The following is a 17,207-nucleotide window of genomic DNA, read 5'->3' on the forward strand; positions in this document are numbered from 1 at the left end:
GTAAATTACCGAAAATGTTGTTGTCTTTATTTTAGCTTTTTGCAAATAAACTGATAAGAAACTTAACGTGAAAAAATATCAATAAAAATCCCCTATACATGCCAACACATACATATATGTGTGTGTACATAAGTATATGCACAGTATTTATTAATAAAATCTAAAAGCAATACAAATTATTAATCATAATGGGCGACTTGAATTTGTGTGAGAAAACATACAGTAGCTCCAAGCGAAACTCGTACAGCCAAAGAAAAATGTTTGTTGTTTAATAACTTCCCAAAAACAATATTTACAAAAAAATGTTTTTTTTTTTGTAACTTTTTGTTATATAGTGTACTATAAACTTATTTAAAAAGCAAAAAAAAACTTAACATTTTAATTCATTTAAAGACAAAGCCAAACTCGTACACTTCGTATAATTTAAAGTATTTCTAAACATTAATATTTTGTATCCATTCCTTTACTTTTTTACCTATTTTGCATACTTTTAACAAATTTTTCGCAAAATCTAGGTTACAATTTTTGCCATTCTTTCAACAAAGCTTTCTTCAAAACTTCTTTGCAGGATATGGTATGCAGGCAGATTTTTCCATCGAGATAGCTCCATAAATTCTCTATGGGGTTTACGTCTGGACTCTGGGCTGGTGTATCCATAACGTGGGGACAATTATATAGCAGCCATGACCGCACTTTATAAGCCTTGTGTTTCGGATCATTGTCTTGATTAAATAATAATATTCACCAAGGCCGAGCTTTTCCGTACAGAGTGCAAAACATTCTTTCAAAATGTTAAGGTACATAGTCTGATCCATAATAGACTCAATAAAATGCAATACACCAGGTCCAGAGGCTGAAAATGAGCCCCACGCCGTGCGTCGGAGTAGGCTTCATATTCTTTTCAAGGAGCGTTTCATTTGCCATTCTCCAAACGGCCAATGAAAACATCACACACTGCCCGAATGTTGCTCTGCGGTATTTTGGCCCATTTCTCGGCGAAGCTCTTACTTGAGGTTATCGACTCGTTGGTATTTTTTAGTGCCAACCTTGCTTTCCAAAATACTCTAGACACAATAGTCCAATGGATTGGTATCCGGAGATTTTGGTGGTCCTTGTGCGCAGGAAATGAAGAGCGTGCTGATTCCTGTTGGAATATCCAAGGTCTGCTGCCAAAATGTTTGCGTGCCCAAGGCTTTAATACACCCTCCAGAATATTTTCGCGATAATATTCGGCATTTATTCTGATGCCACTGTCGATGAATACGAGCGAAGAGCGACCATCGGCTGTTATGGCGGCCCACACCATCATCATGACCGGCGCTTGAGTTCTGGTGGCCAACTGCGACTCGGGTTTCGATCAAGTCGCTTCTTTACTTTTCGAACCATTCTGCTGATGTTGCTGTTTTCTTCCGTCCACTTCCTCGACGTCGGGCTACGCTACCAGTAGCAGGGTAACGAGCGATGGTACGAGACATAAAAGATTTATTCACATTTAAATGCTGGAGTGCTCTAACGATGGCCACTTTTTATTTTCCAGTCAAATATAAAGAAATCACGCTTGAACTCCATCACGAATAATGCAAAATTCTCATGCTTTTGTACCCTTGTAAAGAATATAATGAGCTGTCACTGGAATAATTTTAACAGCTGTCGGACGAGTGGCTTAGAAATGACAGCAGCCTGAAATTGGTTGCAGATTTTTCATCTCACCCTGTAAGGTCTGAATTTGCTCTCGTCCGTGTACAGAACATTCTTCCAAAATAGAAAATCTTTTGATATGTGCTCCTTGGCAAATCGCAATCTTACTCCTTGATTTCGCTTGCTGTATGGAGGTCTATGTCTGACTCTTCTTTCATTGTAACTCGACATATGCAGTATATTTCTTATTGTTTGAGGGAAAAATATTTTTTCCCAATTCCTTTTCATCAATTATTGCGAGCTTCGACGCACTCAAAAATAGATCATTTTGGATCTGCAATATACTTTTCATCATTCAAGGTAAATATTTTATTATTTGCCGTTTTTGACTTACGCAGTTCGAAACAGGGTTGCCCTATAAATATAAGCTGTACGAGTTTAGTTTTTGCATAGAAATTTAATAACAATCATATATTGCATGAAAGAAAATTGTTTGCTAAGTGTACGAGTTTCGCTGGATCTGCAAGAATGTAAAACATTTTACTATGATTAGCGAAAAAAATGCAAAACTAGTGGATTCTTGCTGGTATTGGAACAGTAATACAATACCAATACACTCCATTGACCTGTTCCAGAACCTACAAACTTATCGTACTACTTATCGTAGTACAAAGTTGTACATTCTTGCAGGTTTGGAACAGAGTTCAAATTAATCTTTTTGTTTCAAAAAAGGCAAAAATAGTAGATTCTCGCAGGTTCTAGAACAGAGCATCAGTTCTTTGTTTACTATATGGTTTGTTCCAGGACTGTAAGAATTTAAAAGTTTTTACTACGATTACCGATTTTCCTTTATGATATCAAAAAAAAATTGGGTTGTACAGGGTTGCCCATATTCGACGGACCCATGTTTTTTTGGGCCTATCCAATCGACGAGGCTTGTCCGCAGGCAACATTCATTGCGTCAATTGAATTTTGTACGGGAACAAATGCAAATCAATGCGAATAATCCGTTGTAAAGTGGACCGAGCTATGCCCAACTGCTGAGAACGGCGTTTTTGCGATGTTCTTGGGGACCTCTCAACACTGGCTCGTACGGCAGCGATATTCTCGGCCGATCGCCTTGGTCGACTTTTATGTGGCCTCTTCGGATTAGAAAGAGCCTTACCAGTCGAAAATTTTTCGTATAAACGCTTAATGGTGTTCTTAGAAGGCGCACATCTCACATTTTTTAATGTTTTAAAAGCAGGTTGAGTTTTCACAATTGACTTCTTCTGTTGAATGTAAATTTCAACTATTTCAGAGCGCGTGTATTGGTTCATGGTAAAAATCTGCTTGGACTGACGCTTCAAACGCGGTATGTCATTAAGCGATGTGACATCTCTGTCAAAAGTTATGGCGTTGCCAGATGGGTCCGTCGAATATGGGCAACCCTGTACTAACAACAGATCAATTCTGGATTCTGGAACAGAGTACTTATTTATAACGAACTTGTTTTAATTAATCGCGTTATTTACATTGACTTTGATTTTACGTCAAATAAATGAAGTATGCTTGTAGAACGTGCATTATAGGTATCTGTCATGGTAGAAGAATACAGGTAGTCGCATCGACACAGCTGCTGGGACAATGTACTGTCAAACCGATTTTAGAATGTTGAATGAAAAATTATTAACATTTGTAAAAATTGTTGGAAAATTCATATTATAACAATCTCTGATTTGCGTCATATAAAAAACATTTAAAAATCCACTTTTTTCATAAAACATTTTAAAATTTTTGACATATCAATGTTCCCAAGAGTTAATGCATCTACCTATATTCTTCTACCATGGAATCTGTGTAAATTAGATTTATTGTGTATATTTATCATGGTAGAAGAATAAAAGTAGTGGCATCGACACAGCTGCAGGCACAATGAACTGTCAAACCAATCTTGAAATTCAAATTTTTGAATGAAAAATTTTTAAATGTTGTAAAAAATTCTTCCCGAATGCAAATGCATATCATAACAAACTCCGATCGCCGTCGTATAGGAAAACAAATATGGTATTTTCCAGAACTACAAGAATGTAAACTACGATAACCGATTTTTCCTTTATGATATCGACAAAAATTCCAAAAATCGTAGATTCTTGTAGGTTCTGGAACAGAACAATAGACATATATTTATTTTTGAACAAATATTTAAATATTTTTGACATATAAATGTTTTCAAGCGTTGATGCATCAACCTCTATTCATATACCATGATATTTATTTATGTTAAGGTGAGAATACATAAAAGGTTTTTTTGACTGGCTTAATTTATCGTCTGCTTCTTCGGAAAAGAACAAATGAGCAACCTAAATCAACCTTAAACCTCCTGGTTCCTCTGCGAAGAAGCCAGGCAATGACTTAGCCAGTTAAAAAAAAAAAACATTTTATGTATTCTTACCCCTATGTTATTATTCAATTGGTCTGTTCCGGAACTCTAAGTTTGGAATCTTTTTGCTACGATATCCGATTTTTCTTTTATGATATCAAAAAAAAATTGGAAAACTAGTAGATTCTTGCAGGTGGTGGAACTAAGCAAATGTTATGCCACAAAAAGTGGAACTCTTTACAAACACAAAATAACAAATTTGGAAAAAATTTCGGGCAAAATTTTGGACAAAATCATCAAAGTAGCGACAATTTGTAGGTACCGTTACATGGAAGCTATATCAAACATCTTAGGAGTATTACAAACGCCTGTACCAAAATTAAATTTACCTATCTTAAATATTGTGACCTCTATTTTGATTTCAACAGACGGACAGATATCGTTATGGTGGAAGATATACAAATAAAAATACATTACTTTATAACGATTCAAATCAAAACATGGAATTTACGAACATATTAATATAAGAGATCAATAACCGCAAACTTTTTCTATAAAATATTTTATGTAACCACATTTCTTTAAATAGTACTCATCTTTCAATTCGATTTTGATATAAAAGCTGGTGTAATTATCAAGATAAACAACAGTGCCATTTGACAATCAGACAGTCGATTAACTTTAATTCTAATAGTTATCAACAAAATCGCGAAAAATGAGAGCTATTTTCGTTTTGGTGGTAATCATTGTTTTGGCGACAATAGCAACAGCCAAACAACATTCATCACCTAAAGATAGACGGTATACTCTGCCTACAATAGGACCCTATAAGCCTAATAGACCTGCACCAAACCAGCCAAACTATCCTGGTCAACCAAGTCCTTATAAACCGGCTGTGAAACCTTATAGACCTGCAACACCAAAGCCTTATAAACCTGCTGTGAAACCCTATGGCCCTTCAAACATTGGAAAATCAACACGCAACAATTGGTCAGGCAAACCAACAAAAACTCCCAATAGATATCCTCCAACTCAATACCCCGTCAATAAATTGTCAAGAAGTACCAGTTTTTAAGATGTGACGATGGAAATTTTGCACTTACATTAAAAAAAATAACATTATTCAATTATTAATAACCATATAAAGAAAAATTAAAATAAATACAATTACACAAATGTGAACATTCAAAGCAAATACATTTTAACATATTTTATTTCAAGTCGCTTAAAGTAAGTTCACAGTTTACTAGGTTTAGTACTGGAGTCATTCAACAATTTTTACAAATTTAAATAATTTTTCATTCAACATTTTCAATTCCAAAATTGGTTTGACAGTTCATTGTCCCAGCAGCTGTGTCGACGCATCTACCTATATTCTTATATCATGAATTGTACGTATCATGGTAGAAGAATATAGGTAGATGCATCGACGCAGCTGGTGGGACAATGAACTGTCAAACCAATTTTGGAATTAAAAATGTTGAATGAAAAATTATTTAAATTTGTAAAAATTGTTGAAAAATGCATATCTTTACAACCCACGATTTGTGTCGTATAAGAAAACATATAAAAATTTACTTATATTTGAAAAGAAATTTAAAAATTTTTGACATATCAATGCTCCCAAGCGTTGATGCATCTACCTGTATTTTTCTACCATGGTACGTATGCTCAGGGTAGAAGAATATAGGTAGACGCATCTGCTGGGACAATGAACTGTCAAACCAGTTTTGGAATTGAAAATGTTGAATGAAAAATTATTTAAAATTGTTGAAGGACGTGTATTATAATAACCTCCGAATGACGTCGTATACGAAAACATATAAAAATCTACTTATGTCTGAAAAGAAAATTAAACATTTTTGACATTGTAATGTAATGTTGTGTTTTGTAACATTGTAATGTTAACTATCAGTGTTAATCATATGTAAAAAGTTGTTTTCACAAATTTCATAATTTCGCTCATTTTTAAAATGAGTTAAATAGGGCGAAAAATGAATGAAATGCCAAGATTTTCTTTCAAGAAATTGATCTAAACTGCTCAAAATGTCAATACCATGCATTGGTTAATATCTGAAAAGCGCGACCTGCAATGTATGTTTTTTTCAATGATTGAATTTGAAAATATTTTGTTTTTTTCTCACATGTATCAAGAATATTTCGGGGAGTTACAAACGGAACGACAAAGCTAATATATCCTCCAAACAGTGGAGGGTATGCTGTCATTTCTAAGCCACTCGTCCGACAGCTGTCAAAATTATTCCAGTGACAGTTCATTATATTGGTTACAAGCGCACAAAAGCATTTTGGTGAGAATTTTCCAGAAAAAAAGTTATCCGTGTTGGAATTCAAGCGTGATAGCGTGATTTCCCTAATTTGGCTGGAAAACCACAAGTGGTTATCGTTAGAGCACTCGAGCTTTTAAATGTGAATAAATCTTTTGTGCCTCGTACCATCGCTCGTTGCCGTGATACTGGTAGCGTAGCCCTACGTCAAGGAAGTTGGCGGAAGAAAACAGCAACATCAGCAGAAATGGTTCGAAAAGTAAAGAAGCGACTTGTTTGAAACCAACATCGCCGTGGCCGAAAAATCGCTCACGAACTGAACATATTGGAATATTCCTTCGGCAAATATTGAAAAATGAGCTTACCCCAAGCCATTGAAATTCCAAAAAAGTACAAGAACTTACACCGCAACAAAAAGAAAATAGTTTCAAAAGATCTAAAGTGTTGCTTTGCAGTGGTGAACTACCGAATTTGGTTTTCTCCGATGAAAAAACATTCGTTGTCCAGCAGTTTGTAAACAAACAAAATTACCGTGTTTACTCGCCATAGAGGTCAGCTGAAAATGTGTACCTTCCGTTGCCCACTAGATGGTGATGGGGTAGGCCGCCATAACAGCCAATAATCGCTCCCTCCCTCCGCTCGTATGAATCAACCATGGCATCAGAATAAATGCCGGATATTATCGCGAAAATAGTCTGGAGGGTGTATTAAAACCTTGGCCACGCAAATATTTTGGCCGCAGACCTTGGACATTCCTACAGGAATCAGCACCATCGCGAACTCAGCACGCGCCACCCAAGAATGGTTCCTCGCGCAGAATGACCACCAAAATCTCTGGATACCAATCTTTGGGACTATAGTGTCTGGGGAATTTTGGAAAGCAAGGTTGGCACTAAAAAATACCGAAGTGTTGATCACCTCAAGCAAGCGCTTCGTAGCGTAGCAAAATTCGGGCAGCGTGTGACGGTTTCATTGGCCGTTTGAAGGTCATAATTCGTGCCAAAGGTGACCAATTCAAACAAATCTAAATTTATTCTAAAATTTGATGCTATTTCCGACTATTTTTGCTTTCATTCAATAAAATTTTACAAATATATAAAAATTATGGCGTTTGACTTTGTTGTAGTTTTTTATCTCACCTTGTATATTGCATAATTTTCAATAATTCCGCCTTGAAGCGGGGCATAGCCTAAGGACTGTATTTCTGTAGTTTCACGAAGCTGTGCCATGGGCAAAGGTGCAAGCATGGCACAATTACAGAAGGTATAACAAAGCAACCCCCAAAATACCATATTTTGTGTATGAATGTGTATTGTTTTGAATAAAAAATATTATAATTTGAAATTATTTCAAATTTGGTTGCAAAATAAATGCAAATTTCCGACGCAAATAGATAAAGAATTGTACAATTTTGTGATAAAACTGTATTGTCCTACTATTTTAGATTTCATCTTGTGGAATAACACCGAAATTTAATTCTTGTTTCGAGGGGTTTTCCCAATATAAAAATCAAAAGAAACAAAAATCAAAATAAACAAAGCCAACTCTTGCGCATTTTAAAGTCTATTTGTCACTATAAGACTCCAACACAGAGTTGCATTTCTCTATTTTCTTTGAAGTTGAGCAACCTTTTTTATTGAGCCATGGGTGCAAGTACATAAACAGCTTGAAGTCTTCCCATGGCATATTTGGTGACATATCATAAAGGGATGTCAGAGCCGCCGACGTTTCCCTTTATAATTTGACATTAATATGCCTAGCCATGATGCCAAGCTGCTTATGTACCCTAACCTTAAAGGTGTCCAAACTAAAAAAGTAGGCTAACATATAATTTATTTATTAACCACAATAAATCTGACTATAGAAATCAATTATAACTTTGAACACGGATAAAGGTTTTGTATGTAAATGTGCTAAATGCGTAGCTTTATGGGTCCAGCTTGCTAATATCCCAACTTGTTTCAACATTTTAGTCGTTTTGTACGCGTGTTTATTTTCAGAAATGATGAATAACTTTTCTCACTCAGCCATGGGAAATCTAAACTTCATTTGACTAATGCAGTTTGAAATTCTAATTTGAAAAAACCGCAATTTATTCATTAATTTATTTCTATATTGTTGTAATTATTGTAACAGATATTGGTTATATAAGCTCTATGAGCGATCGTAGTTAACCATATTTCCATTTTGGAAAACTCAGGGTAAAGATAATCCCAGTTGCCATGAGGATATTTATAATAGTCATAATTACGACATTTATCTTCCTAACATCAGCTACATTGGATGTAGACTTCAAAAATGGTAAAAGGATAAAAATGTCAGAGAAACCAACGCAAATTCACCAGTCATCATATCCCAGGCATGGGAAATCAATTATGCCCACAATGGGAGCCAGGGAAGTTGTGAATCCACATAGTACTCCACATAATACTCATTATCGACATCACACATTTGTTAAGCCCACACACGGACCATATCGGCATTTTGGAACATTAATGTCAACGGATCCATTAAAATCGTATGAACATTATGCAAGCAAGACTCATATACATCATAACTTTGTTGGACCCACACAAGGACCATATCGGTATTTTGGAACATTAATACCAACGGATCCACTAAAATCGTATAAACATTATGCAAAAAAGACTCATCGTGTATCCGTTGAACAATACAATCCCGAGGAACCGTTCGAACTATCTGAGCCAATTGATCATAAGAGACCCTATAATCGTTTTGAATACACAACTAAACCATATAGCTCTGTCAAGAGTAACCACAAAGACAGAGTTCAAAATAGTCTTAGTGAGCCAATTAAGAGATAATAAATAAAATATATAATAATTATGAGTGAAATTTGTCTATTATGTAGCAATAAATATACATAAAAAATTTCAAAACGTTGCAATTCCATGCATTAAGCTGGAAATACATAAAGAGCATATTTGTCTGGCTTAAGTCATCGGCTGGCTTCTTCGTAGATGAACAAAGGAGCCTAGGGCCAAAATCGAACTAAGTCAACCTTAACCTCCTTTGTTCATCTACGAAGAAGCCAGCCGATGACTTAAGCCAGCCAAATAAGCGCTTTATGTATTCCCAGCTTAAGATTTGTACCAGAAAGTACAAGAATTTATGATACATTTACAAAGGAAATCAGATTTCCGGTTAATATGGTGAAAAGACTGACTTAAAATAAAGCATGATTCGAGGACTACACAACAACTAAAGATGTCGGTACATTTACTGCTGTAATTTCTAAAGCTGGGAATACATAAAGCGTTTATTTGGCTGGCTTACGTCATCGGCTGGCTTCTTCGGAAATGAACAAAGGAGCCTAGGGCCAAAATCTAACTAGGTCAACCTAAAGCTCCTTTGTTCATTTACGAAGAAGCCAGCCGATGACTTAAGCCAGCCAAATATGCGCTTTATGTATTTCCAGCCTAAAGGGCTAAGTACATAAGAAGCTTGAAGTCATGGCTAGGCATATTTTGTGACATTTCACAAAGGGATTACAGAGCCGCACTAAAATCCAGCCGTCGTTTTCCATTATAATTTGACATTAATATGCCTAGCCATGACTTCAAGCTTCTTATGTACTTAGCCCTTAAGGCTGGAAATACATAAAGAGCATATTTGGCTGGCTTAAGTCATCGGCTGGCTTCTTCGTAGATGAACAAAGGAGTTTTAGGTTGACCTAGTTCGATTTTGGCCCTAGGCTCCTTTGCTCATTTCCGAAGAAGCCACCCGATGACTTAAGCCAGCCAAATATGCTCTTTATGTATTCCCAGCTTAAGCCATTCGTCCGACAGCTGTTAAAATTATTCAAGCGACAGCTCATTATATTTTTTACAAGCGTACAAAAGCATTTTGTAGACAATTTTGCAGAAAAAAGTTATTCGTGATGGAATTCAAGCGTGATAGTGTGATTTCTTTATATTTGGTTGGAAACCCACAGAAAGAAAACAGACTCAAAAGAGCTAAAGAGTCGCTTCGCTTGGCCGAAAGTGGTGAACTGCCGAATTTGCTTTTCTGCGATAAGAAAACATTCGTTGTCCAGCCGTTTGTAAACAAACAAAGTGATGGTGCACCTTCGGTTTGCCACCAGAACTCAAGCGCCGGCCATTGTGATGGTGTGGGCCGTCATAACAGCCGCTCGTAGTAATCGACCGTGTAAGAATAAATGCCGATTATTATCGCGAAAATATTCTGGAGGGTGTATTAAAGCCTTGGACACGCAAACATTTTGGCCGCCGACCTTGGATATTCCAACAGGACTCAGCACGCGCCACCCAAGAATGGTTACAAAATGAGGTTCCTCGCTTCATTTCCAGCGCACAATGGTCACCAAAATCGCCGTGTCTGGAGTATTTTGAAAAGCAAGGTTGCCACTAAAAATATCAAAGTGTCGATCACCTCAAGCAAGCGCTTGGTCGAGAATGGGCCGTTTGAAGGTCATAATTCGTCCAAAGGTGACCAATTCGAACAAATCTAAACTTATTTTAAAATTTGATGCTATTTCCGATATTTTTAGCTTTCATTCAATAAAATTTAAAAACAAATGTAAAAATTAAAAAATTATGTCGTTTGACTTTGTTGCAGTTTTTTATCTTACCCTGTATAAACCAAAGGAAAATAAATTTTACGTTCCAAGGAACGCCGAAGATAAGAGATTATTTATTATTTTTGTAAAATATGCCACGCGTCATACGTGTACACTTTAGATATAAGAAAATTCTCATGTGAAAAATGATAAGGTTCGTTGGAAAAGTGTTGCCATATTCGATTTCTCAAATGAGGTACCTCTATTGTTTTGGCATGATACAATCATTACCGGAAATGGTTCCCAAGATGGTTGATAAACTTTTAAGTTGAATTATTGAAGCCTCGCCGATCATAATTTTTATAGCTTCCTTCTTTAAATCTTTTAAATCTGGCAAAGTTCCATCAGAGATCTTAAAACCTGCGGCTGGAATTTTGTTGAGAAAAATGAAATGAAAAATATTTTGTGTATAAAATTTCTTATTTAAAATTTGTCGCCTTTATTAAATTTTACATTACAGATTTTCATAGAACAAGAATTGAGCACCTGAGTTTTTGTTGTTGCAAAATAGACAAACTTAAAGCCGTTGTTTATTTTTATAAAAACAACAACATTTATTGCTCGTGATTCTAGCTTTAATCCCTGTAGAAAACTGTTGTTTTTGAAGCGGGACATCCCTTTCTGTCAAAATTACTCACAATTATATGCAACGTGTTGTTTTCATTTATTTGACATTTTTCCTTATTTTTAAAATGAGTTAAATAGGGCGAATGATGAACGAAATACCTGTATTTTCCTTCAAAATACCCTAAATTGACAGAAGTCAAGTACATTTATGTACACTCACTGAGATTGGATTTCAATATAATAAAGGGTTGTTATTACCGATTTGGCAAATAAGATTTTAATTAAATAATAAAAATATGAAATTTGAAGGTATATGGACCAAATCTATATAGTTTGTGGTGGCATTAAACACCTTTGGTATATATTAGGGGATGGACCAAATAACATTCCATTGAGAGTGAAGGGTAACTCAACCATAAAAAAGTAAAATCGATTGTTAGCTGTGCTCTTTCATTGTAATATGGTTTGGACAAATGCCATACGTTTTCGTGTATAGCGGCACTGCAATGTGTGTGATCCCCATTATCTTGCAAGTATTGTTATCGATAACTCGGTCGATTTGTAAACAAAACAATCAAAACAATAAAAAAGTGGAAGGATTGATTGTATTGTTTGGGACGATTTCAAGAATTTTCTTTGTGGGAATCCTGCCTGTACGGCCATGGACCAAACAGTGGATCTAGCTGCTAAGGTTGAGGAGTTAATAAAACTCACCAACTCACTAAAGCAGGAAATAAGCGTGCTCAAGGGCAATGATGTTAATGTAAAAGTTGATGAACTGGAAAAGGAGATGGCTGACTTGAAGAATGAAATAAATGAACTCAAGTGTGAGGAAACATAAACATGTATATAAATATAATATACAAATCTATTATTGTATTTCAGATGGCTTAATGAAGCAGAATGCCAAAATACTGGCCATAATACATGAATTGTCGGAAAGTAAAAAGATCCAGGTGATGGGAAATCTTGCAATTCTAAGGGACACCACAAAGACAAAATCCTGTGAAGAAGCAATACACAAAAAAGTTGTCAATTTTTCGAAAATGTTCCCACTCGGTACTTTGGATGATCTTGATAAGCTTGAAAAGTTGTTATCGATTGGAAAAAACAACGAAGATGAAGTTGTAAGTTTAGTACACCATTTGGATTCTATGGACTGTTTACTGATCTCGAGAATAATTTTTAATACAATTTCGCTCATTATGAACGATTTATAAGTATTCAACTTAAATAGTTTCATAATGTTAACGCAAGTAGTCGATATTCGTCAAGGAATTATGTCCACTTTTTAAAGGTCTTTTGTCAGCATAAGTGTATTTTATATCCAGTGACAAATGATATCTTTTAAGTGTTTTTGCAATCAAAATAACTATACATATTCAGTACTTGCAATAATCTACTTGAAAAAAGACCCCAATGCTGTTCAAATTTTTAATTTAATTCGAAATTTCGCGTTCTTAACGTTTTGACATAGTTCCCATATATAATTGTAAGTTTTCAGTGCGATAATGGTCACAAACCGTCATCACAGGTTCACGTTATGGTAGAACCCATTTTGCGATACTAAGATTTTGGAATTTATTAAATATAACCAATGAAGTTCATGAACGGTCCAGACTAAATGGGTTTTTTGTTTCTTTTTGTGTCCCAGGTACTTATACTCCAACGTTTATTATTACCCAAGGGCGTAGCCAAAAATCTGAAATTTGTATTATCTGATAATATAATAGTACAGTCCAATCTGGAGGGAATACACGGCAAAAAGCGTCTTCTTAATTATCAACGGTTTATAGATGCAGTGTATCGTAAGTATTTGTCATCAATGATAATTGAACAATACCAAAACTGAATGAATGAATCATTTTCATGTACTAATTTTCTTATACTTTTTGCAGAGGCCGTTTATAAGAATGGTTACAGTATAAACACATTTTTGTCGGATTTTCGCCGTGGTTTGAGATGTGTTAAAAATCGTAATTCTAAAATAAGGTGTAGACGTGTGAAAAAACGATCCAGTAAATATGATGAAGATTCAAACAATGCTGATGATGATTATGGCGATGAAGACGTGGATGAATTTATGGATGATGAAGAACAATCCAACTCACAACTGGAATCAATAATTAAAACAGAAGATAATTCCGTTTTTGGTGATTAATAAAGCTTGTAAATCACAGAAAAAGATTATGTAAACTTATTTTTATATTGCAAAGTTGTTTTTGATGATGTTAGTTTGTACTAACAGATGTTTATTTTTTCCATTTCTCAGGATATTTGACAAAAGAAATAAAAAATCTTACTCCTATTTATACACCTAAAAACTGTGAATGGAAACTAAATGAAATAGTCCAAAATAAGCTAACTTAAAATTAATCGAATTTAGTAAGCTATTCAAAATCAACATCTTCTTCAGTTTTTACAATGTCCATGTTTAATTCTGTTACAATAAATCTTTCACTCATTTTTTGTCGAGCTACACAGTTATTTTTGTGCAAACGATTTTTGCTATTTCTAAGTGCACGCCTCAAGTCGTTTAGGAAATCTTTCTTAGTATAGCCATCCGTATAGCAGGCACCTGGAAATTAAGAAAACAAAGAGATACACAACGTAAAAAGCCAACTGTTGAAAATTCTGTCTTACTGTACAAGACTTCTATAAATTTCTTATAATCCAGTAGCCTCTTTTTATTGTGATGGCCATCAACATTGACATCCATTATAATTTTGTCCGAAATAACATGCACAATATTTTTTACAAGTCCATGGGGTGCTACTAGATGTTGTACAATATTAATCTGCAGAGAAAGACAGACAGTTTAATATATTAGTCATAGAGTAACTCAATCCAATTATATATGTTTTATTGTGAGAACTAGCTACGTTAAGAAAATTCGTTCTGTTGCAAAAAAAAAAAAACGGAAAGCGAATACTTTCGAATTTTGGCAAATTGATTTCAGGTGCTATTCTGGGATTATGTGAAATTTTTATCACAGGTGCGTAATATTACCCCGATTTTGAAAAAATATTTTTCGTTCATGAAAACCCAGTTTTGCCGGCTATTGTATTCTAAAGTTCGGATGCAAATACAGGATTACATTTGTCTTTGGTATATACAATGTGGAAAGCTTATGGAAATACTTATGCAACAAGTGCCATATAATGGTGCTCGGTAAAACCGGATAAAATTAGGATTTGTATCCAAACTTTAGAGTCGAATAAAAGGTCAACCGGACAACCCTCAAAATACTTTGCCTAAATCAAAATGTTCAGGCCCATTACGAGCCCAGCACCTAAACTTAGGCCCACGCAAAATTTCTCACAAGTGAACATTTTAAACTGGTCGGGCTACTGGTCCTTACATTTTGTTGCATATTGTTATCATTTAGTTCTGCTTCATATTCGCCTAGGTCTTCAATATCTTGTAATGGGAAACGACGCAAAATTTGCGTAATATTTTTCCCATACATTACTTCGCTTGCATTTGGTTCGACTGGCGGAGGTGCCACACTTGCTTGCTCCAGCAATAGATTCTGTTTGGTAAGCAGGTTAATAATCAGTTCATTTTGTTCTTGTAATGTTTCTGTTCCATTCATTCACCCAAACATAAAGAAGAAAACCAGACAAATGTAAATGTATGTGAATTAGTCAGGGTCATTTTAGATAATAACAAAAACAATTATTGTAAGTGCTTACCTTTTAGTTCCTTGACTTCTTTCCGTAAACCGGCTGCTTCATCACTTAGTTTATCAATGCGTTCACTAACATTTGTCATGTTTGTTTTGTTTTTTAATTCCTTCTTGCAGTCTTTGTATAGTTTTTATTATTTGGCATCAGTTTTGCATGACGAGATATCGAAGCAGATGTAGAAGTGGTGGATAAATAAGTCATTTGGTAATAAGTGTAGTTGTCTACTCTAGCACGTATGAGTTATCGAAATGTTAAGGAGTGTTCACACGATCTATTATTTTTCATTTGATATAGCCTTCTGGTTAGATATTAAACTATAAGTAATTTTGTGTATTCTTTTCAACAATGAGCTATTTTATTTATTTAGTTGACAGCTAAAAATTATCTATCCGTGGAACACCATTGCCCATGGAATTGCTGGTACAAAATATATTTGTTACAGAAGGTATTTTATGCCCTCCACCTTGGAAAGCAGGGTATATTAAATTTGTCATTCCGTTTGTAACATCCTTAAATATATGTCGTAGACCCCATTAGGTATATATATTCATAATCAGCTTGAAATTCTAAGTCGATTTAACTATGTCCGGTGGTACAATGAAATAAAGGTAACCTCATTTCAAATTAGCATTCTAAGCTCTGCAATTTCTGTAATTTACTTTGTCAAACTTCAGCCTTAAATGCAGCGCATTGTGTGCATACAATGGATTTATGAATATAGATTTTGGCAATGGGATGTTGTCAAATGTATAAATTTTGAAAAAAAATATGATTATATGACTACCTTCTTAGTTCTACCATGCTTTGTCTGTATGTCTATCTCTCCGTCTGTCTGTTGAAATCACTATACAGCCCACGTAATTTGATGTAGAGCTTCAAAATTTGGCAGAACAATTTTTATTATAGGATGGTTGGTATTGAAAATGATTGGTATTTGTAGGTCTTAATAGGTTCCTGCTCGTGTGGCGAAACATTGTATGTATAGGTCCAGTTTTTATATAGCCCCCAAATAACAATACCTCTCGATATTCGGCATTTTGATGATTTTTGCCACATTTTTTTCACGGATTTGTCTAAAAATTGGTTTAGGGTTCTACCTTCGGTGGCGAAACATTGTATGTATAGGTTCATGTTTTGGTATGGCCCCCATATAACGGCCTCACTTACTTATTTTTTTTTTTTTTTTTTTTTTTTTTGAAAAGTTTAACATCATTATCCAAATAGTCTTACTGTTATTTTTAGTTAATTGAGTGGAGCACGTTTGAATTTAGATACTTTTATAAAAAACGTTTTCTTTACCCAATGGTGGAGGGTATTAAAAGTTTGTATTGAAACGGTTTATGATTTTTATTATTAATTTTTTTGTAATGAAAATGTAAAAAAACAAATAATAAACTGAATCAAAACGTTTCTTTTGTTAAGATTTGCGCCAAAGTTGTATTGCTGGATCAGCTGTTATCTTACAAATGTTTGCAAGATGCTGTTCGTTTACGTTTTGCAATTTTTACTCTCGAGGAAGAAGAAATCGTATTTTTTCTCAGTAACTTATCGCTGAGTAAATGTTACTGGGAAAATAAAATAAAATCTGTTGCAAACAGAGGTCGGTTGGCAGTTTTTGCGCTATCAGTAGTGGAATTCTCTGACTCATTTTTTGAGTTGAGGATAAAAACTGGTAATTTACGAAATTTGTTGGTAAGTTAACGACGAAACTAAAGTAGTCGCTAAGACCTAACGATAGATACCAATGTTGTCAACCGTAGATTCTATTTTATATCAATGATCGAGTTTTGTCGGTAACTCAAAAAAAGAGAATCGCAATTTGCATGGTCGATCCACTCGACTTCGAAAAAAATTCAAATTTTCAATAATTACAATTGTTCAATTGATGCCATCATGTAGGGGTTAGTTTTTCTATTTCACTGCAACATTTTCAGTTCATAAACTTCTTACAGTTGTTAATCACCCTTATTATGGTTGGCGTTGTCGTAGGCGTTCAAGTGTCGTAGACGTAGTCGTAGGCGTTGTCGTAACTAGAAATTTTTGGTATTATGTACAATTTTCGACTA

At 34.8% G+C, this 17,207-nt stretch overlaps 2 protein-coding genes across 2 annotated transcripts; one reads left to right on the forward strand and one right to left on the reverse strand.

Moving 5' to 3' along the window:
* Positions 1 to 11,991: 11,991 nt before the first annotated feature.
* LOC131803823 (uncharacterized) lies at positions 11,992 to 13,637 on the forward strand. Its single transcript, XM_059125543.1, has 4 exons — positions 11,992 to 12,279; positions 12,338 to 12,579; positions 13,107 to 13,260; positions 13,351 to 13,637. The coding sequence occupies exons 1-4, from the start codon at positions 12,114 to 12,116 to the stop codon at positions 13,611 to 13,613; spliced, it is 825 nt and encodes a 274-aa protein (XP_058981526.1). The 5' UTR covers positions 11,992 to 12,113; the 3' UTR covers positions 13,614 to 13,637.
* Positions 13,638 to 13,683: 46 nt separating this feature from the next.
* LOC101897792 (uncharacterized) lies at positions 13,684 to 15,375 on the reverse strand. The gene is made up of 4 exons (XM_005179258.4): positions 15,148 to 15,375; positions 14,814 to 15,034; positions 14,096 to 14,249; positions 13,684 to 14,030 (listed from the first exon to the last, which is right to left on the reverse strand). Exons 1-4 carry the CDS (start codon positions 15,224 to 15,226, stop codon positions 13,843 to 13,845), a joined length of 642 nt encoding a protein of 213 aa, XP_005179315.1. The 5' UTR covers positions 15,227 to 15,375; the 3' UTR covers positions 13,684 to 13,842.
* Positions 15,376 to 17,207: the final 1,832 nt, after the last annotated feature.

The sequence above is a fragment of the Musca domestica genome, unplaced genomic scaffold (assembly GCF_030504385.1).
Source record: "Musca domestica strain aabys unplaced genomic scaffold, Musca_domestica.polishedcontigs.V.1.1 10, whole genome shotgun sequence".
Classification (NCBI taxonomy): domain Eukaryota; kingdom Metazoa; phylum Arthropoda; class Insecta; order Diptera; family Muscidae; genus Musca; species Musca domestica.

Bases quoted from the DNA above. Each gene is read 5' to 3' on its own strand.
- LOC131803823 (XM_059125543.1), top strand. From the start codon at position 12,114: ATGGACCAAACAGTGGATCTAGCTGCTAAGGTTGAGGAGTTAATAAAA. The intron at 12,280-12,337 runs GTGAGGAAACAT...ATTGTATTTCAG, and splicing joins TGAAATAAATGAACTCAAGT to ATGGCTTAATGAAGCAGAAT. The intron at 13,261-13,350 runs GTAAGTATTTGT...TACTTTTTGCAG, and splicing joins GTTTATAGATGCAGTGTATC to AGGCCGTTTATAAGAATGGT.
- LOC101897792 (XM_005179258.4), bottom strand. From the start codon at position 15,226: ATGACAAATGTTAGTGAACGCATTGATAAACTAAGTGATGAAGCAGCC. The intron at 14,250-14,813 runs GTAAGGACCAGT...CTTTCTCTGCAG, and splicing joins ATAACAATATGCAACAAAAT to ATTAATATTGTACAACATCT. The intron at 14,031-14,095 runs GTAAGACAGAAT...CTTAATTTCCAG, and splicing joins ATTTATAGAAGTCTTGTACA to GTGCCTGCTATACGGATGGC.